The sequence below is a fragment of the Wyeomyia smithii genome, chromosome 3 (genome assembly GCF_029784165.1).
Source record: "Wyeomyia smithii strain HCP4-BCI-WySm-NY-G18 chromosome 3, ASM2978416v1, whole genome shotgun sequence".
Taxonomy (NCBI): domain Eukaryota; kingdom Metazoa; phylum Arthropoda; class Insecta; order Diptera; family Culicidae; genus Wyeomyia; species Wyeomyia smithii.
The window spans coordinates 235,724,903-235,748,181 of record NC_073696.1 but is presented as its reverse complement, the minus strand read 5'-3'; the positions used below and the strand labels follow the sequence as shown (position 1 = coordinate 235,748,181).

At 37.3% G+C, this 23,279-nt stretch overlaps 1 protein-coding gene across 3 annotated transcripts in view; it reads left to right on the top strand.

The window, feature by feature from the left end:
• LOC129727135 (zwei Ig domain protein zig-8-like) overlaps nt 1-23,279 on the top strand; it is a 465,271-nt gene that overhangs the window by 394,120 nt on the left and 47,872 nt on the right. For all 3 annotated transcript variants that reach the window (XM_055684625.1, XM_055684624.1, XM_055684623.1), the window contains exon 4: nt 20,385-20,554. In XM_055684625.1, coding sequence (XP_055540600.1) covers nt 20,385-20,554 — 170 coding nt within the window. The remainder of the gene's footprint in view (nt 1-20,384; nt 20,555-23,279) is intronic.

Here is a 23,279-nt window from a genome sequence, read left to right as displayed (position 1 = left end):
AAATTAAAAAAAATTGTCAAAAAGTTTTTCTCTCTCACAGGACATAATCTACTAGATAAGTAAGATGTTTTGCAATATTTAAAACGTTGAATGCATAAAATAATCATGGATTGTTTACGAAACAAGTGATTGTGGAAGCCGACCGTGAAAAATCCATAATATTGTGAAATTAATTATATCATTTAGTAACCTTCCGCGCAAGTCCCGTCGAAGCTTTATTCATTGACGGAAAGGTCAAAGCCTTCTGATAATATACGGAAAGAAAAATCTTCCTCCTGGTTCCTCTTTTTTATTTTATTGCCATTTTATTGAAATAAATCTTTGTTTTAAATCGTGTGTAAAAAGACACTACAAAAATGGAGTGAGCGAATTTAAAGTAATATTTTTTATATTGGGTGACGTTTTAAATGGATGTCACCTTTTTTGTATTGATTATACGAAAATAACACGTTTTTGATATAAATATATCCAATTACCACCAAAAAAGAGCGACTTTTGGCCAGCTTATTGGCTCAAATACTCCTATGTGCAGCAATCGTATTCGCACTCCAGCTACGCGTAAAATTAATCTTTATCATCATCGGTGCTTCCGAGGTGAGGGCTGTGCACATTGATCCTCTTCCTCAGGCTCGCAAAGCTCTCAAGACTCGCAACCAACCCCACTGGCTTGCAGGAGGACCAACGTGGTGCGTTATTCTAAGTCCCGAATAACACTAGGTATTTTGGCTTGGGTGTTTAGAGTCATGGGTGCACTAACAAGAACGCTACTAAAATGGGGGTCAGACGCTCGAATTAGCACCCGAAAGGAGGCCCCCTTCCCTGTCAGCCTATGACCAGAGGTTCTTTAGGATGAAATTAAAACCGTTGAGAGCTCAACAAAAGAAATGAGTAGTGAAATTATTTCAAGAAAATGTAAAGATTATTAAATTTTTAATTAAATCAAAGAGTTTTGATCGAAATTCGACGCGTCGAAGCATCTGAACATATAAAAATGGAGTTCCATCTGTCTGTCTGTCTGATCCATGTAGACTTGCAAACGACTGCACCCATCGGCGTGAAAATTTGTATATAGGGGTTTTTAGAGCCGGAGAAGATTTTTATGATAGTTTTAGATGCCTTCCTCCTCTGGAAGCGATGACTCCCATCCCAATAAAACACGAATTTCTGCATAATTGGAGAAATAATCAATTTAAAAAATTTCTGCACAATTGGACAAATTTCTGCATAATTGGATCAAATAATCAAAATTGGAGAAATAAATAATTGAGAACAAAAATATGTTTATGAAACTACTCTGGAAAGGAGGGCACCCATACAAATAAAACACAAATTTCTACACCCTTCAAGAACTAATCAAAAACCAAATTTGGCAAGCGGAGATTTTTGGGGACAAGAAATATTTCTATGATGGTATGCCTACTCTGTGAGGGGGGGAGGGAGCGACTTTACAAATGAAACGGATATTTTAACCAACTTTTCCGGAAAACAGACTAAAGTGATCGGGATGATGCACAAAGATCAAAATCTTTGATCACAAAGATCAGAATAACAAACACCATTTTCAAATCCAAGTTGAAAACTTTTGGTTTCTGGAAATTTTGAATTTTGAATTGTCTGAAAACATTCAAATATGTCTTAATACCACCCAATATGGGTGTTTTCGGAACCAGTATGCTGCTCAGAGGCAAAAAATTGACTCCTCATGCCTTTTGAAATCCAAGATGGCATGCATTTGCTGGCTATAAACAAATCGCGAGATCAATCTTTAAATGTATGTGAATTCAATTTAAAATATTTGAAATTATTTGAATAAAGAAATAAATGGACTGGTCGACATTTGTTGAGTCAGCTAGTATCCAATCGAAACATTCCTGTTTCTCGTTTCAATATAAGCGCAAAAGATACTTGTAAAGAAGCATGTTTATAGTATGACGAAAACTAGATCCAAATTTATCAATTTACTGTAAAATATCTGCAACTTGTACAATTTCTATCATTTTCGTTGTGGTAAAAGTACAATTTTAAATTACGAATTTTAACATGTTCTGGATGAAAAATCGATTTTGTTTATCAATTCAGATTTGAATATGTTTCTAATATAATCTCCGTATCCATCACTTTTAGCATTGTCTAGAAAATTACGGTGAGTGGAAGAAAAAAGTCTTATCTAACAATTTTCGAAAAGTCCTCTAAGACTTTGATGCGATCTGTAATCAATTAATTTATTTCATATTAGAAAAACTAATTACCACTGTGTCGAGCGCACATTCTCCCACTGCTGACAAGCGTCAAAGTTCGCATTGCTGATTCCTTCACTGGAAAACTTTTGATTAAGCTGGGGAATTCCAGCTGCGAACAAACATTTCTACCACCTAATAAGCAGCCGGTTTACACCTCAGCAAATGTCGTTCACGCCATTCTCGCTATGAAAAACTATACACACTGCTCTCAATAACTCATCCAAATGGACCCATATTAATCCAGGCGAAATTTCCAATTTATGCAACATTTTCACCACCAGAACCTTGTTAACGCTATATTTCACTTAAGTTATCACCACTCCGCAGCAGTAGAAAAGCATTATTTATGCAAATGGATGTATGTTCAGAAGGCTAGCTTTCCGCTCCGTAAAGCGTCGAATCATTGCTGTAATCATTTGTACACTTCATGGCTGCTACCGTTTGCAAGTTTTATTCGTTGCTTATTTTTCTGCACCACCTGGGACGGGCAGCTTAAGCGAATGCATTTCGGTACTGCACCTGCTGCGGACAGTCGGGGAGAGACTGAAGGGCCAATCCTCTGGGAGACGCACCACAGCAGACGGATTTAAGTGAGTTTTTTTTTTTCTCTGCTTATGGGATAGTCACAGGTCCATTAGTAGTTCGTTGAAACTTTTTAATTTTTCCTTGTCGTGTTTTTTTCTTCTAAGTACGAACGTGTAAAAACCAGAGGAACAAAGTTTTTTTGGTTGTTACTTGAATAATAAAAGTCTCTGAATTTATTTGACGAATATTTCACGGCAGACACAGAGAAAATACGACCTAAATGTTGCACCACAACAGTACAGAACCAGCTGGAAGCAGGCTTTAGTACTCTGGAGAGTCAGAGCCGAAGGTAGAATAGCAGAGTTGAAATTATTATATATAAGCCAACCCTGGAACTGCCTTGACTTCTTGGTGTGGCCAAGATGCCAACCAGCAGAAAGGAATCTGGTGATGCCGTGTGCCCCATAAATTTATATCACCACTCGGAACCACCGTTCGCCAGGTTCGTACGTTTCAACTAACATAAAGGAACAACGTACCTGTAACAGGGGAACCCCAAAAAAAAAAAGATTAAAGCTTTCAAACGTCGTTCGCACACAACTTCCACCGGATTGAAGAAGTTGCACCGTTGCAAGCCTCTTGTAAGCAGGGATGCCTACCACGGGTACGAAAAATCAAGGGAACCCAAAGGCAACCGTAGTGCAGCAGGACGGCATGCATAATCGACGATAGAAAGTAGGTGAGCCAACATTGAATAGGTTAGTAGCAAAACTGCTTTGACACGGCGTTGGTAATCTGAGCAGTACAATGTGGCTGCTGCCAATCATGATATGGAGTATGTGAGTTGTTCTGACACCCAAGTAATATGAAACTACGGATATCCCAAGGAACTGTTCTAGAATGAAAAAAAAATTTCTTTGTAGTACAAGAAATCGAATACCGCTTAAAGTCGTCCGCAGACACGTATTTCGGTTATGAGTCATAACTAAAGATGTGTTACTGGAAATGCGTAGCTGTGAATCCTATTGAATTGAATTGAATTTAGCAAGAAACTTTTTGTAATAATAGGATTATTTTCCTTATCGCAAGGTTAGCGATCCTCCCAGCATAATCATCATTAAACATTAAGCTATTCGAGCTGAAATCATCAAGAGCCACGCGCGCCACATCCGGTCCACCCACCACAAAAGGAGCGGGACCGAATCCATTTCCGTGCCACGAGCCTTCAGTTCCGTTCCCGTCTGTTTTCCATTTCTCGCCAAGCTGTTGGTGAAGTAGCTACTAATGGGAATCGACGAGGAGTGCATCGTCGTAACCCACTTGACAGAAAGCACTGCCTCTGACTGCCTCTGGAGCAACTAAATTGACGAAAATGAAAAAGGAAATGAAGCACATTTCAGTGGATACCTCGCAGCCGGCATAGCCGCTCCCTGTCGCCCAACATCCCAGAGGTACTCTGCGAAAATGTATTACTAAATTTATACGTAAGCCCCAACAGATAAAGTTGCAACTATTTATCAACGCTTTCAGGGACATTTTTCTTCCCACCCACTGCCAAGTTCTGACCTCAGGCAGGGGGACTAGTTTTTGTATTTGTGCATGAAATGAAGACATTCCACTCGGTTCGGCTCGAAAGTCGAGTCATCCGAGGCGAACTTTCCACTGTGCAAACGAGAGCCAGGGAAGGAAATGAGAAAAATGTAATTTCAGCTCTCCGTCTGTGTCGATTTCTGCTGACTTTCGAGTCCGGTTCCAATTTTCTAGCGAACGATGCGGCTGTTCTTATCTTGCAGCTTTTTTGCGATCTACTGGAGGATTCTGCTAGCTTGAGCTCAGCAACACAAACATGCTCAGCGTTTTATTTCTAGTGCGATTTACCAAAGTGAAGTTACATTAAAATTAACCTGAAAAGTATGATAAAACCTTCGCTTTATGCGCTTTTGAAGTGAAAACAAATTACTAACCTTTGAAGTAAGTTTAATTGTTTCATTATAAATCCACTAGCAAGTCTGTAATCCTGACTAGTGGAAGCGCACCAGTGCGTACATGTTCTTCACAATTTAATTTGTTTTTAATCACTGAATGTAAAATGCTTCGAAGCACTTCCCGAGCTAGGTCAGCAAAATAGTGTTGCTTTATATATTAGCCTCTATGAAATACTTATAGCATCATTAGAATTCAATCAGTCGAGTAGAGCAAAATATTGTCATTTTTAGATAAAGCCATTTCCAAGTCATTTTTAGAATGAGCCCAAGATAGAACATTTTACGTAGATCAGACACCTACCATTCGATTTCTGAGACTTTTTTACTCAAAATAAGATATAATTTGACTACTACTTTAAGATATTAACGAATTACCTTTAATGCTCTGAAATAATCGATATTATTTTGCTTTGTGAAATATAATAAAACTATGCCAAAACCGGTTTCGTAGAATCACCGTTTTGAGCTCAGGTTTTGTCCGATTTCAGATATGTTTTTTTTTTTTTTCAAAAGATGGGTGAAAAGATTCTAATATGTGGACAAATTCTTAGAATTTTTGAAAATTTTAATTTTTCGAGCAACTCTCTCACAGAGTCAGCCCGAGAAAAAAAACAATAGAATACGGCCCTCATTCTCTGTATAGAAAACAATCAGCGCTATTTTTAATATGATTGGAGAAAATAAAAAGTTGGATAGGTTGTTTATAAAACACGACCGCAAATTTACCGACAACGACAACCTGTCTGATGTCAATGTATTTCTTGCAATAGGTTTGGGAGTACAGTCGATTGAGGCCTACCGATTTGACGGTGTGAAGCGGTGAATTCCACTAATAATTTTCATTCAACTCTCTTTTAATAAATGATTTGCAACCTTGAAAAAAAACGTTATTTAATTGTTTTGAAGTCGTCTGAAACAAAATTGCTGAAGTTACTGGAACACAGTTATAGATAGAGTACCACTTCACCTTCAAAACAAAACAACGTGAATGTAACTGAATACAACGCGATGAAAATGTTATGTAAAATTTCAGTTATAAATTATAGACAAAAACTCATTACTACTGCTTCAATTGAAAGTACGAGCTTCAATTGAAGTCGTCCTTAAAAGAACGATTGTATGGCCAAAACCGAAAAATGTGTAGCGAACCGTAATGTCCCGAAAGCTAAACTCAAAAGTGGAGTTTAAAAAACGTGTGGCTTCCAGTTTGATAGTATAATTGAGACTGATTCTTTCATTTGGTGGAATATATGACGAATAGTTGTAGTGTTAGCAATATATAATAATCTTCAAATGAGAACTGCAAAATCCGCCTACCAAATTCCGCTCTGGAATTTCCACTCCTAGTCTTCCTGTAACGTACTCGTCATAGTCCAGAGGTAAAATTTGAAGTTTTCTTATATCACGCCGGTTTTCAGTGATAGCTGGTACTTTGACAGCAAATGGTACCATCACCCTTTTTTGAAATCTAAATATAAAAATACTTTGTGAAAATATCATGTTTCTACTCCTTAATTTTCAGTGCTCAACAACGATAATAAAAAAGAATTGTATCGACTTACTGCTCTACTATACCGAGGCTCGTTACTCCGGCCAAGTATCATCGAGGCATTATATGGAATTCAGCGTGAAGGGAGAGTAACTGGGAGCCTGAAAATAAACCCATGCTTAAGCCTCTTGGTCGGGATTTATGGTTATGGGATGCCAGAACAAATATACAGTGAAATAGCCTAATATAATCACACCGTCTCTTAACCAGGTATTAGACGCAGCAAATATTTACTAACCCCTTAACCCCTGGCTTAGAAATGAAGTTCCCGAGCGCGACATGAGCATCCGAAAAGGAATCAAGGCAAAATCGTGGAGAAACTCAACTCGAATCAGAACGTGAGGAAAGGATGAGACAGAACCCTCGCAATAGTACATTCTGGTAAATGCTTTGTCTAAAGTCACTCTAATTGCAAGATTTTTCAACAGAGACTCAGCGACCATACAAATAGAAGTTCCTACGGCTAGAGGAATAGCCGAGCTGATCATCCTCGACGTACTCTCTTCGAGAACAAAAAGAAGCCCCTTCTACGGAAGTCGAAGGACTTATCAACTACTGCAAACAGACCAACAAACAGTTCGTAATAGGAATAGATGCGAACTCTTATCACCCAGTTTAAGGTGATACAAATATATGTGCCTTCTAGAATATATACTAACAAATAATATAGATAAATGCAAGATAATTCCACATTCATAAACGCTATACGTGAGGAAGTCCTGAATATAACTATGTCCAGTAACAAGCCTTCAGACAAAATAAAAAATTAGCATGTGTCTGATGAAATTTCACTATCAGATCACAGGTAAATTCTTCTCGATTACTGTGTAGGAGAAGTCTTGCAAGATACCTATAGAGACCCCCGGAAAATTAACTGGGATCTCTATAACGGTAAACTGTTTATCGACAAACCTACCCTTTGAAAGAGAAATCCAAACCAACCAAACCAATCTAATTTAATCACAAGCAAAATACTTAATGCATACTACGCAGGTGGTTCTATCATGACGCGAGTGTCAAATAAAGACTCACCTTGATGGAATTAGGCCCTAGAAGGACTTAGAAAGTCCTCTAGGACACTATCACAGAACGGAAGGTCAACTTCAGGTATATGATCGAACAGAAAGTGCACACAAAAAGGACTGAAAAATGACAATTGAATTTCCTGTGCTCTCGGGCAATATTTATTTGTCGTGTACGTTTATGCCGCTTTGCCAGTGGTATAATGTGGCATAATTTATTCGATGTTTTGAATTGACGGTTATTTCAACAGTTTAACCCGTTTAATACAATCTATTACGTTCGATGCAAAAACGTTTTGGGTAAAAATTCGCAATTATTCACATTTGTGGAGTTTGTCATATTACAATAGTGTAACGAAGGTATTGTAATCGACATATGTTGATTTGAAACACGAACAACAATCAATGTTATTAAAAAATCATGCGTTTTAAAACGTTAATGTTGCAATTCTTCCATTTACAATTGTACCATGTGACATAGACGGCTATTTTTGAAAATTGTTAAAATTTCAAATGCAGCTCGTGAGTTTTTTTTTTTTTCAACTAAAAAAAGTACTTTGAGTTTTTAAAAATCATGGCACAGATGGATTTTTTAACGCAAATTTTCAGAATATTTATAATGAATGAATCACATTTTTATTCGAAAATGAAATTAATAAACTATTTTCATCCTCTTATAAGATTATATTAAATGTTTTGTCGATTGACTCTAGTCCATTCTGGAGAATATAGATTTTCTTCTCATTGATGTGACATGCGACATGCCATTTAAACAAAAATAAGCTGAATAAGCTCAATTAAAATCAGGTTAGCTTCTAGAGCAACGAATAATGCGATTGTAAGAGGTACCGGTTTCATTGTGCAGTCTTTTTTTTTAAATCTGATAAAAATCTAATCGTGATTCGAAAAAATGCGCTCGAGCAGGCAGAAATCTGTAAAAACTGCACACATTTTGAGAAAGTCATAGGAAAAAAAAATTTAGTTAACCTTCCCGCATAATCAATAATCATAAAACGTGCCTAACAACTAGTTCGAGATATAGTTTCGACTGTATGGGGTATCGTTAAACCAAATGGATTATCATCCGTTTATGGTTATTGATTATGCGGGATGGAGATTGAAAAAAACCGCACATACCTGCGAATCAAAACAAATCATCGTTTTGCTGACAAATCTGGTATCTTTGCTGACAAGCGAAAGTGACAACCTTACAGAACACTAAAAAAGGATCCCAAGAGGTTCGTTTCAAGGGGTTTCGAAATGCGTCGTAACCTGAGAATACTCCGAAGTAATCAATGTCATTTTTTTCGAGTAATCAAAGGTAACCACCAACAATCAATGACAAATCAAGTACGAGTAGTAAAAATTTATTTTATTTTTTATTCACTTTTCGGGTTTCTTGCATGCATTTGAATGTCGTTCCATTTTGACATAAGAGCGCTTTTTAGATGGATGAGGGCCCAACTAACAAACCCCCGACTAAGGAGCAACCGGTAAGCGAATCACCATTGTATATCAATAGTGCCTTACCTCTAGCGTTCGTTCATATATGGAAACATTTGTATAATACATAACGCGCTCAGGGGAGAGGTGGAGGAAAGGTATCCAGCGAAGTGTTACACTGCATAAGACCACCATGCAAATTTGCGTTATTTAGTTGATGGGGGTTTTGAAAATTGCCAAATTTCACGTTACGTAATATACGAATATTCTTTAAGAGGACTCTAAACGAGATGTTAATTAGAGACTTGAAACAAAAGATGCGACTCTCACTTTATGTAACTCGTGTTAATAATCTGATTATTTTCACAGTTAAAAGGAGTAGATTACTGAAAAACAATAAAGGAACAGCTCTACAATCATCTATGCCGGTATCTGAGTCAGCTGTTTTGAAGAATGCTAGGGGCAAGACACTGCGTAACCCAATAGGTGATTAGTAACCCTAACAAAAAGAAACAACCGGTGTCATCTTGCAACCTGGATAGCTCAACCCAAGCGTGAAAGTCCTTCACTAGTTGGGCTTTGAAGTCATATTATCGTTGTTGTGATGTTGGTGTATAGAAACATAGTAAAACGGTATGTCAAAAGTACAACCGGCTATATTGCAAAAAAAAATGCCGAAGACTAAAGTTGTTTATTAAAACAACCGATGACCAACATTCATCGCATCTTATAATATACTATTTCGATGCATTCAAATTATAAATCCGGTAAAGCTACATACCTTGCTACTGATATTCATTCATTTTAGAAGCAGTTCACAACTTGAAACACAAGAATTTGCGATTTTCATTTGCTTAGTTAGTAAGAATTTATTAACAAGTAGAAAAAGTTATTTGCTGTCGCTTGGTGATGCCTCGTCTTCAACCGTACAAAATAAAAAAAACGCTTCCCCGCTCGTGCCTACTTGTTGATCAAACCGTTTCACCATGTCCTATACGCTATGGTTGGGAAGTTAATGTGATAAATAAATGATATATATATATATATATATATATATATATATATATATATATATATATATATATATATATATATATATATATATATATATATATATATATATATATATATATACCATTACCGAAATATTTTTCATGAAATAAAGTTGTCAAGCCCCTAGAAATAATGTGTTTTCCTTCTTACAGATGCTTAGCAGGGTTAACCTGTAGTGTTTTCGCCGACAGATTTATACCAGTGTGTTTGATTGATTTCGATAAAAGTAGTATAAATTTTGTTTATTTTCCGTATAAAAAGCGTTCTTTCCACCCCTAGGAAGCGCTGCAAAATTCACTGAGCACTTAGCAGTTTTCGTATCACAGATGACCTTCCGTTCTGTGACACTATTTAATACAGCGAAACTAACAGGGAACTTTATAAAAATTCACTAACAAAATACAAAAAGGAAATAAGAAAATTTAGAAGAAACAGTCAACTATAAGCTAATGTGTGAACGTATTGAAAACTCATCCACTGCAGCTAGGTTGCAAAAAACCCTGTCTAAAGAACATTCTCAGGAAACACTATAAATTATGATTGAAAATCACTTCCCAGGATCGTATTCGGATACTGATGAGATGCAGGATCATACAGAAGAATAGCTAAGCTCAGATGCGCCTTGGACTGAATCTTAGGAGTTTGCCTGTTCTTTATGAACTAAATTTAGAGTTGAGTGGGCAATTGGCTCTATCCAACCGTGCAAGTCTTCGGGAATGGTATTCGATCCATTCCAGCCAGTTCCGATTCTGAAGAGCAAGCAACTGTTCATGCCAATCATTGTATAAGGCGTGCCTAATACTAAATTACATTCCTTCTAGCTGAAGACAATACGTAAAATCAGCTATTCAAATTACTACAAGCAATCTAATCATTTAAAAAAGCAGTTCTATATGTCTGTCTGTCTGTCTCTCTGATTCTAATAGACGTGGTAACTACTGTACCAATCGGCGTGAAAATTTGTATGTAAGGATTTTTGTGGCCGGAAAAGGTGATTAGAATAGTTCGGTATCCCTCCCTCTTCTTAAAGGGAGGGCTCCAATGCAAATATAATACGAAATTTTGCGTAACTTGAAACCTAATTAAGCAAAAGGAATCAAATTTGACATTGTGAGGTTTTCAGGAGTAAGGAATATGTCAATGGTAACTTGACACCCCTCCCTCCCTTGGAAGGGATGGCTCTCATATGAATGAAACTCTAATTTCACTACTAGTTTAATTTCCAAAGCAGCTGAAAAATAATTTCTCGTGATTTTCAGCTATTTTCTAAGGTAACGGAAGAGGGACCAGAAATGACCCTAAATGTGTATTAAACTGGGACACGGTTATCGTAATCGTAAGGCGCTACGATGCTTGTAGAAAAAGTTATTCACCCCAAACTGATTGAATATCTGACGAACGGCTCACCATTGAATTTTTCCAGCAACACTACTTCAGCATTGCACACTTGCTTAATAATGAGAAATAATTTCGCGTGGAAGTCAGCTTCAAAGTCTAATTTTTGCTCATAGCATCTTCGGAGAAGCCTCCAAGATAAATTTTACACAATGATATCATTTCTTATCACATGATTGAATTTGCAACAGCAGCAAGCTGCAGCAGTATTGCTAGTAAAATTCAATAGTGAGCCGTGCTGTCTACAGACTTTAAAAGACGAAAATTTTTATCCTAATTGACAGTGGAACTGCCATTCGTGAATAGATTTGGAGATGGTTGACGTGCAAACAGCTTGTTCATTTTAATAGATAAAACATAATAATTTTTTGCAAAAACATGCATTTTTGGATAGTTGATAACTTTGTTTAAGTTTTAAAAATTTGGAAAAATGTGGGAAAAAGTTAGAACGAAAACTGGAATTTTAGTGCCTATTGAAAGAAAACTTCATATGGCACCGTTTTTTCTATATTAAAAGATGCGTTGTAAAATTCTATGAATATACGTTATTGCTATAATTAATATTTGAAGCACTATTTAATTTATGGAACGATAACGCCAAAATAAAACACTGTGCAATGGATGAGTTTCCAGTGTAAACTATATCCAGAATGATGTTATTCTAAACAAAGCTGTGCCAAAGTACTAAAATATTGAATCTAAATAGAAAATTAGTTCATCCTGACATTTTTTTAAACGAAATGTTATATGATGATATCGGGGAGTGATATAATCGGGTGTTTACTGTTTACGAAATTCAATTCATTAAGTAACTTTCAATTTTCTTACAGAAACCACTGCTGATGTGTTACACATGTTAGGGGGAAAAATAGAAAAATCCATCCATGTCAAAGAAATTTCCCTTGCAGCTTTCCTTGATATTCAGGGAGCATTTGATAATGCATCCTACAATAAAGTAGACTCAAGCTATGCTAGTAAGTCTATACCTGCTATGCCTGCCAAACTCGGTGACACATCCCTAACAAGAAAAAGTGCAAAAGGATGCCCTTAAGGCGAGATATTATCACCCTTGTTGGGGTCATTAATCGTAGACAATCTTCTTCGAAGCTAATCAGGAAAAGACTTCGAAGTGATTGGTTCTGCAGACGTCATAGTGATTTTAGTTGGGGAAAAGAAAGACTGCGTTATTTCTAATAGAATGGTGCAGGCGAAAAGGGTTGAGTGTAAATTCCTCTAAAACAACAATTGTTCCTATTCCTCGAAAAAGGAAATACATTATTTCTAAACTACGACTGAGAGGCACCGGTATAAAGCTTTTCACTGAAGCCAAATGTTTTGGAATCATTCTAGACCAGAAACTAATCTGGAACACTCAAATTGAATAAACAATCACCAAGGATACAAACGCTCTATGGGTTTGCAGCAGTGCCATTGGAAAAATCTGGGTGTCGCACCCAGCATGATACATTGGTTATATAAAGCAATAATCATACCAAAAATATCTTACACCTCATTAGTTTGGTGGCCCGAACTCACTGAAACATCTACTCTAGCTAAGCTAGGAAACATCCAAACATTGGCCTGTACATCGGTTTGTGAAGCAATGAGAAGCACTCCATCAAAAACCTCAGGTGCAATACTTCACCTTTCTCCACTTCATCAAGTGGTTCAACTAGAAGTGGAAAATGTGCTCTAAGGCTAAATCGCCAGTCTAGTGCAAAAGGGGGCGATCTAACAAGACACCTGAGGACACTGAAAGATGTCCAAATAAATAATCCATTAAAAAGAAAGGAGGATTGGGTGGAAATGAAACCAAACTTCAAAAATTCTTTTAGGATATAAGAGAACGAGAAAGTTGGTAACAAGCTGGACCCACGATTCGGGACGGCTCACTTTGCTTCTACACAGACAGTTCTAAAATAAATGGTTCCGCGGGCGCGGAATCCATAAAGCCAGGAATTAATAATTTTTTTGACGTGGGACTACTTCTTTCTTCACTATACTAAGGTACATTCTGTGAAAGCTGGATTGAACATATAACGTTTTTGGTTGGCGGATTGGAAGATTTTAGATTCTAATAGCGCTCAAACAACCGTGTTCCGATTTCAATAGTTAATATACCGTTGGAAAGCTAAAATATACAAGATTTGTATAACATGATTATTTTAGTTACCATTTTCTTATTACTCCGTGAAAATTGCGAAAAAGTTTTAAGGTGGAATATCCACATACATTTATATTTCCCTAACACAGACTTCAAAAACATAGACGAAATGATTTCACGCATTCAGTTATTGGCTAGCAATGCCAGCCAATTGGTATCGCATTCATCACCCAACGTAAGCGATGAAGAAAGAAAGCAGAGATGCTTCCACGTGATTGGCTCTTCCCCCAATCACCCAAGTTCCCCGCACTGAGTGACGCTATAAAATGACGTTCGGCGAATAGTTCGGCATCCCTTCGATCTGAGTTGGACCCCACCAGTGGTAATCTGATTCAGATATCGTTGTTGGAATACATCCGGAAATTGGACGTGAACGGCACTGGGGATCATTGGAAGCCGTTGGAAGGGACCATTGGGAGACTTTGAAGACGTTTGGGTGCTGCCGATAGTGTAGGTATAGTGTGTGTCGTATATCAAGCGTGTGTGTCTGAGTAGCGTATGGGTGTGTATGTGTGTATGTGTAAGTAACGTGTATGTGTATGTGTAAGTAAAGTGTGTGTATGTGTGTAAGTGTGTGTGTGTGTGTGTGTGTGTGTGTGTGTGTAAGTGTGTGTGTGTGTAAGTGTGTGTGTGTAAGTGTGTGTGTATAAGTGTGTGTGTGTGTGTGTCTTTGAGTGTGTGTGTCTGTGTCTGTGTGTGGGTGTGTGTGTCTGTGTGCGTGTGTGTCTGTGTACGTGTATGTGTGTGAGTGTGTATCTGTGTGTATGTGTGTTTGTGTGTGTGTCTGTGTTTGTGCGTGTCTGTGTTTGTGCGTGTCTGTGTTTGTGTGTGTGTGTGCGTGAGTGAGTAGTGTGTGTTTGTGTGTGTGTGTGTGTCACTGTGTGTGTGTAAGTAGCGTGGGTGTGTCTGAGTAGCGTGTGTGAGTAGTGTGTGTGAGTAATGTGTGTGAGTAGTGTGTGTGTGTGTGAGTAGTGTGTGTGACTAGTGTGTGTGACTAGTGTGTGTGTGAGTAGTGTGTGTGTGTGAGTAGTGTGTGTGTGTGTGTGAGAGAGTAGTGTGTGTGTGTTTAAGCGTGTGTGTGTATTACGTGTATGTGTGTATGTGTGTATAACATGTGTGTGCAAAAATGCATTTATCCGAGGTAAATATATTTAATAATTGTATAGGCAACAAGTTAATTATTTTTCCTATTATTACGCCAATTGGTATTTTTATGATGGTGACCATAATTTTATGCTAGTTATTTTTACACTGAGCTTGTTTTGCGTTTATTTGTAACATGGGACTGACCAAAATTCATATTTTTCTAATCAATTCAGCAACAAAAAGCTTTTTCTTGAGATATTTTGAGTGCACCGGGTATGTGAAGAAGTTTTGAGGTTTAAGCAAAAAGTGATGAAAAATTTTTTGAGACTGTTATGCATTTATGGGCAGTTCATGGGGTATTATGCTGTGGTTTATGACAGGTGTGTGTGTTTTTTTTTGTGAAATGTTCATGGATTATTGTCTATGGTATTTGTACGTTTGTTGTGTGTTATATACTATGGCTATGGCAGAATTAAATCTTTACACCCACCATAGTCCCACGGCAAGCCTACGTTTGTGCACTCAAGCACATACCCTTTAACTTTTTCTCATGGTCAACAATGTTCCAAGCGATAATAGAATGCATGAAAACGTGTCTAAAAGAAATTACCGACACGCAAATATTTGCATTTTCTGTGAATGTTAATCAGCAGTTAAATCCCTGAATTCTCCTTTTTGCCACTCTAATCTAGTGTGGGAATGCATTCCATCGCTCCAACAGTTGGCTGTAAAAAACTTGCAACTTATAATGGTTTCCTAATCAATGTGAAATCAAAGCACTTGGAGCATACCACATTAGATTAAATAATGGTCGTAGTAGTTCAGTCTCCTACAATGCAAAAAAGTTCTTTTGATACCGAAAGGCCTAATTCTACTAAGATTCGAACCCCACCTGTCAAAGCGGACTTTTTAACCTTGCGACTACGCAGCTCCTTCAATTCCTATCCATATCTTTTACCAAAAACACTACCAAGCGTAATAATTTAAAAGCACGTTGCAGCGGTTAAATACTGTGTTGCCAGATTCTTAGCTCTTTGTCGGTGTATATACATTGAACAGGCTGTAATTGAAGAATTTGTCCTTGATTCTTAACACACATACGGTCACTAACGGGCCTCCACCTAATGACTCGCTTGATCTGTTTTCATCGTATTAAGAAATCGATACTTCATTCAGATCTGTTGCAGCCACTGCACAGTGGTCTAGACTTGAAAAATCGTGATCGTTTTAGAGTTGACTGTGAAATATTGATTTTATGTACCCAGTGTCTGCAGCAAGTATATTCCATATAACAAGGCCTTTCTTTTGGCGTTTTCGTTTTTTTTAATCAATCCCCCTAGTAGTTAGATATAAAAACTATTTTTTCTAATTTTCAAAATACCAGATTGCTTTCTTCGGCAAAGTTATAGGAAAATCTATAAGAAAAAAAATTGCTGAACACTGTATTCATCTATCTGTACGTCTGATATGACGAAATAGAGTTTAACGAGGAACACTCCTCAAAATTAGTTCTTCGTCCATAACTTTTTCTGTAATCGTCGAAACAATTCAAGATTTTGAAAGATTTTGTTCATTCTGCAAAACTCACATTTTTGTAGAATATATTGGTTTGATATTTTCATTTGTTGTAAAGATATTTCTAGTTTTTTGCTGAAAATAGCCATATTTTGATGCTCACGTGTTTTCCGTATAATTTTGTTCAATGCTTCTTGTGCTTCTTCCGAGAGCTGTCCTTTCGGAACCAAAAAGTGGTCAGCAATCTATGCACCTTGAATTAGTATTTTGTGTACTGACGCAGGTAGATAGTACCATGGACTAATCCACTAATTTTCGCGCCGTGTCGATGCAATATCTATCGAATTTTTCTGTGTTCAACTTTCTATCAGAAGCAACAGCTTGAAGGATGGCTCCACAATGCTTCAGTACATTCATATCAAGTCCTGTGGAAAAAATACCGGATTATAAATGCAAGCGAATAATCTGCAATCTTCGGAGAAATATAAACTCGAAATATGGCTGTTTCCAGCAAAAAACTAGTAATATTTTTACACCAACTGAAAATATCAAACTAATATATTTAACAAAAATGCGAGGTTTAGCAGAATGAACAAAATCTTGGAACATCTTGAATTGTTTCGACGATTACAGAAAAACTTATTGACAAAAAACTTCTTTTTAGGGGTGTTTTCCTTTCATTCAGTACTCGGTTGGATACAACAAGAAACAGCTGAACTCTTTTGAGTAATACAGTTCTTTTGACAAACTTTCAAATGCATACAGTCTGGTTTGCTACTATCTGCAATTTTCGGAGAAATATGGACTCAACATATGGCTATTTTCAGCAAAAAACTAGAAATATCTTTACAACAAATAAAAATATCAAACCTATACATTCTAGAAAAATGCGAGGTTTAGCAGAATGAACAAAATCTTAGAATATTTTGAATTTTTCGACGATTACAGAAAAAGTTATGGACGAAAAACTAATTTTAAGGAGTGTTCCTCGTAAAACTCTATTTTGTCAAATCAGACGTACAGATAGAAGATTACAGTGTTCAGCAATTCTTTTTCTTATAGATTTTTCTATAACTTTGCCGAAGAAAGCAATCTGGTATTTTGAAAATTAGAAAAAATAGTTTTTATATCTAACTACTAGGGGGATTGATCAAGGAACCTAAAACGCCAAAAGAAAGGCCTTGTTATATGGAACTAACTTGCTGAAGATACTGGGCACATGAAATCAATATTTCACAGTCAAATCTAAAACGATCACGATTTTTCGAGTTTAGATCACTGTGCACTGTAGTAGATGTGATATTTGAAAGTCGTTCTCGCGATAGGACCTACCTCTCGGAACTCAAGTTCATCTGTCTTCGACAGCCGCACTTCTTGGGTGGCTACAACTTCCACCTTCACATTTTGCAGTTCTAAGATGTCCTCGCGTGCCGGTTCGTGTTTAGTTCCGATGCTCAAGGTACCGATTTTTCTATTAATAATTGTACCTTTTCGCTCACCTGGGTCGATACCTATAGTAAACTATAGTAAGATGCATTGAGCATATTGCAACAATAGGGCCACCCCCTTGGATATATTAAGCTGGCGATACACCGCATTCCGTAGGTCAGTTGTTCGCTTCGAGTAAAACACATTTATACGCCGCCCAACATGAGAAAAAGTTAGCATACGACCAAGATTCCCACTGGGGTTGGGACTCGATCTCCACTAAGGTTAGTTAGCACTCAGAAGAGTTTGAGGACGTTCTCACTAGAGGTGACAGGTTGCAGCGGGGCCTTGATTTACACTTATCAAAATTTGCCAGCCAACCTGCATTGAATCCATTTATTCATTGATTAAAAAATACAGGTGCTTCACCAAATATTTTGCCTTCAAAAAGTGCTCCGCCGAACAAAAAGTTTGGAAACCCCTGTAATAAAGCATTTCGAAAACTGGACTCTGAAAAGAAAATACTTAAATGATTTGCGGAATCAACAAATCTAAAATACCGCTGGATCATAACAAGAGCTTTGCATCATAATAACTATTCACCAGTGTAATTACTATCACCATAAACGACAATATGAATTATGTACTACAAACGATAAAAATTATAGCCCCATATTTTGACTTCGAAATTCCGTAAAATTCCAGCGATACTTTGTTAATCACCATGACTCAGGATGAAGTAACGTAATTAAATCGTTCCGAGTATTTTCATTAAATAATCATTCTTTCGCGTAAGACTTACATGCAATGCGGAATAAAATGTTATAATTTGTTACGGGAATTGCAGCGAACCAACCCATATTTAAATAGCACTATATGTCACCTGTGACAGGCCCAACGGGTAGGAAATTGCCTCACATATGGGCTTGGTGCATACCGTTGAAAAAATACATCTTTTCCCAGCGCGCAAGCAGCTGCTCTGGTGAGCCCTCTGGAGTTTGGGAACTGTCAACTGAACGTTGCGTACAAAATGCGCCGGGTCCATTAACTCCGTTGGACATACATGTTTAATGTGACTGAATCACTTCATAACGAGTTGATAATTATGCTTGAATGTTCTCTGACCGGCGTCAGACACAAAACAGGTGCGGCAGAAAAGAATTGATAATTAATGCTGGCTGCACACTGAGAGTCGATTTATCTACCAAAAACTACAAAGGTCGATGACTATAGGCTTCAGATGCAGTTGCTATAATTATTGAAAAGGTAAAACCAACAAACTTTCATATTTATCCTAATTGAAAGAAATTATCTAATCCCTGCATCCCAAACAGCACAGCACATCGGTGGCTCTCATTATTTTCAGCTTGTGGTCAATGTGGAATACCAGTAGAACTAACATTAAACCTACCGGGAGCATCATTAAACCGATGTCACACATCCCGACTACGAAAGGATTAATGTGATAATAATTACGTAATGGACCTTTTTCATTTTAATTACCATGGGCTGCTGTCCGTGTCCGGCCAGTCGTGACATCCATCCTCCAATAACGGCCTGTCAGCTGGGTTCATCGGAAAGCCAAAATCTATGTCTGTTGACTTTGGCTGTATGAGAGGGAATGTGGCGAAAATAATTACTAAATGAAAAATATTTCACTGAATCCATTTGCGGTTTCTGTTGGGATTATGCAGGAACATTAAGCTTCATGTCCGTGAAGATAATCACCTATCATCGAATGAACATGTAACTAATGTTTTAGCAGAGCTTGGCTTCCAATTTACAGTGCCACATCCTAGTTTTAATTTTATCTGTTAACATTAGACTATTTACGTTTTGACCTCTGGACTTTGCAATTCTGACTTTCAATATTAGGACCGATTGCTTAATTCAAAATTATCGCTAAGCAAAATTTCTGAGAGGCAATGCTTACTTTCAATTATTAAATTGGCTGTCTATCCAAATGTATTAATAATCCCGTTCGGATACAAGACACGAACGACATTCAAAAAGTCAATACCAACTTTGTCCCAAGAAAATACAAGTCGATTGTTCATTTCACTATTTCCAGTGTAAGCAAAGTTATCCATTTAATAATTAACATCCTCAAACTCGGTCGGTGTTACTCAAACAGAAAGCTCCTGCTCAATCAGCTCGGTTGTCACTGATAACTTCTCGGTAAACGTCTTACTCAGCCATCCGAATATATAGATCCTCAAGTTTTCTATCCGCAGATGCTACATTATCGTGCTATGAAATTAGATAAATCTGCATAACTTACTGTGGGAAACGTGACACCGCTGCTGTGTGGAAGAATCGTCTCAACCACCTTCCGAAGACGACGGTTGCGACAGCGAAATTTGTGCTTTCTCAAACATCCCACAAAGTTAGATGTTCGGTCGGAACCGTTTTAACATCGCCCCATAGGTGTATTCTAAATTTACTCTTCAATTGCGGCAGGTTGCTTTCGGCGGAAATTTCTTTGAGTATCAAACGCACGCACCCGCGCACTAACCGAAATGGGGGCTGGCAGCTTAGAGTAACCGAGATGTTGAAGTACAAGTAGCAGCGCTAGAGGGCAGGGCGACAGCAGCAGTGGAACTGGTAACAAAAATAGCAAATAATATTCACAGTCACAGCAACCTTACAACAATTTGTTGGTAGGTAGGTTGAAATAAGCGCGAGACAGCCATTTCTCTAGTAATACAAAAGAAAATCGAATGCGGGAGGTGGGATGAATTCATTTGCAGTATACACTTTGTCGTAAAACATGCTGTTTGTGTTGTGATTGTTAAGAGTCTCAGTCTATTTTAGTATGTACTGGTGGGTAAGCTGGGTGGTTTGCTAAATAATTTGAATTTTTTATGTCGATCATTACTGAGTTTGATTTGTGAATAAATTGTTGATTGTGGTTTTTCACAGCGTTAAATGGTTTCAATCCTTTTCAGCTAACATTTATTTTTCTTTTTCTTTCCCCAGGTGAACTGGCGGGTTCCTCGCGTAAATTCCGCACCGACTTTCTTCAGGAGTGGCCGACGCCAGGGACGGGGCCTTACTTCGACACCGCTTCGATTCCATCCAACATCACCGGTCTGGTGGGCAAAACTGTACTGCTAATCTGCAAGGTGAAAAACCTTGGCAACCGGACGGTAAGTTTCACCATCCACAAGGAACCCCAAGCTAGATTACATAAAAAAAGTTTAGCAAACTAGAGAACCACTGATCCATTATGAATTCAGAAATAATACACAGTATCAGGTTATATTCTTCTATGCTGAGTTTCTTTAAACATGTATGCTAGAACAGTCCTTTTCAGTATAAATAATTCATGGTTTTAGAGCGGATTATGTGTGTTATCGTAACGAACATCTATACAGATGTGTGCGATAAAGTTTCGTTCATATAACCTCAATAATGACTTTTCACTTTTCTATTTGCATTGGATTCTTGAGTAAACTCACAGTACCGAGAATGAAATGTTTCTCTCAACTAGGAGCAGACAATCTGTAATGGATTTCTTTAACCGACGATGTATACTCTCCTATACGAAGCAAAATTACACACGAAACAGTGCGAAAAAATACTGGAAGGTTACATTTGTCATGCTCAAGAGCGATTACCGATTCATTCTGAGTGCAATTCTATGGACAGTCAGACCTGTAACAGAAAGTTGAAAATTACTAATGCTTTGTTGGCATAACACAGAACAACAGTTATTGTCTAGAGTGTATTACCGTTTAATGGCTTTCGTATTATTTCATGATGTAACTGCTTTTATAATTAAGCGAAGGTGCATGAAATCAGCCTAAACTGAGAGAAAATAATCAAAATCAAGTATTCAATAATGTTCTTCAGTTCAACCTGTTCAATTCTTCTGTCTGTCTGTCTTTCCCATCAGTTTTTGAAATTATTCTGAACTTATGTTCTTCTTTCCTTAGTTCTTCTGTACTTCTGTAGTTCGGTATGCATTTTTTTTGTTCACACAACATTTATTTGACACGGCACAAGATAATTAATTTTAACGGAGCCAAGTTCGGTATATATGTCCTATAGTTGTTCAATTTCCGTCAGTAATCGCCAATATTTTTATGTCAGCAAAAAAAACTAGGCATTTATTTCAGTAACTACTAAATATTATGACAGGGCCCAAAATTTATTCAAATCCGAGTCTTATTCTTTAGTAGCGTTTGTCTTATTCGCACAAATTTTGCTCTGGTTTTACACAAAATTCTTCAATACCAGTAGAAAGATGTTAACAATGTTTTTATTTAAATGATTTTGTTTTAAATGAGTTGTATTGTAGCTAAAACAAATTAAACATACAGTTTTCAAACCAAGACAAAATTGTTTTTATTTCCCGCAATTTTGATGTTGAGTGGATGACTCGGAGTTCAAATCATTTACTGGACAAGAGGTTTAAAAGTAAATTACTCCATTTTACGGTACTTATTGATTCCAAAACTTACTAAAAACATTCATTCGGAACATTAAACACCCAAGAAATAACGTTATAGCGAGGAAAAAGTTACGTTATATCGAGTTACGTTATATCGTGTTACGTTATATCGAGGTTGCCTTATATCGAGATAAAACTGTATAATAAATATTTTTGGACTCATTGTGTACATTCGTAGCTCATTTTGTCTGTATAATCTAAGATTTCCGACAGAAAGTGTGGGACTTGCGGTTTTTTTATTTCGACTGTGGCTACAATGCAACTGGTACGCTTCGTGAAAATCGTATTCTAAAAACGTGCACAATTCCAAACAATAAACATCTAAAAAACAGCACGCAGCTACAATGAATCTAAAAGATTAGATAGTACTGATGTTCGCCAAACCAAAAGGGTTTTCGGTTGTGTACATCGCTTTGACTGTATACGAGAAGATGCCTATTTCAAGCTATTCAAGATCAAGACAGCCCGCATAAAAATCTTGGTTGATCATCCATCTATTGTTTCTGAATGCAACAAATGTATCTAGGGAGTCGACCAATGAACCAAAAATGTAATTTCTCTGCGAATCCCATACTGTACGAAAAAGTGGTGGTTTTCCAGTTTTTGTGTGTTTTATGGACGTATGTGTTCGACAACGACGTCATTACAAGGACTATTCCGAAAATACTTGGTGAAAGTACCATACAACTAGTCAAAAACACAACAAGCTAAAGGACGTGTACGCTTACGTACACGTTGATCGAACAGAACATTTTCCGAAGATAACCGAAAGTCAAAATAGTTTCGATCAAGTTTTTGCAGCTCTTTGGAAGCTCGCATAGTTCAATACGATGATGGCAAAGCCATCGGCAAAACCTAGAAGCTTCGTATCTTACCTTCGAGAGTAATGTCAAACAAGCAGCACGAAGGCCTTTGTCTTAATACTCTGGGTGACTCAAAGGGACTCAAAGGGGGTGTCAAACTCGAGACACTCACATAACACTTCACTCGAATCCATGGCAGCTTTAATCAAGGCCGTGCCAAATAAAATGATACAAAAAAAATGCTTTAATCAATCTCGTTAGTTTATCCGGGTAGACTTTTTCTTTCTCGTGCATGATCTGCTAAAGCTATTCTTTAACCCCTGTATCGTACGCTGCTTTGAAATCGATGAAGATATGATGCGTGGATACGTTATGCTTAAGACATTTTTGTAGAATCTATCAGAGTGAAAAGATTTGTAGCACGGAATAGGATTTGGGAGTGCATTCTAGCTTGGAGATTAGGCGAACGACTCTCTCCGTCCACCTTCGGGTACATTTTCTTCTTTCCAAATTTTAAAGATGAGCCAATACAGTACTTTAGCAAGTGTTACATTACTATGTTTATAAAACTTACTAATCTTTACCGGTGGATTTACTGGTTTCCAGCCTTTGAAT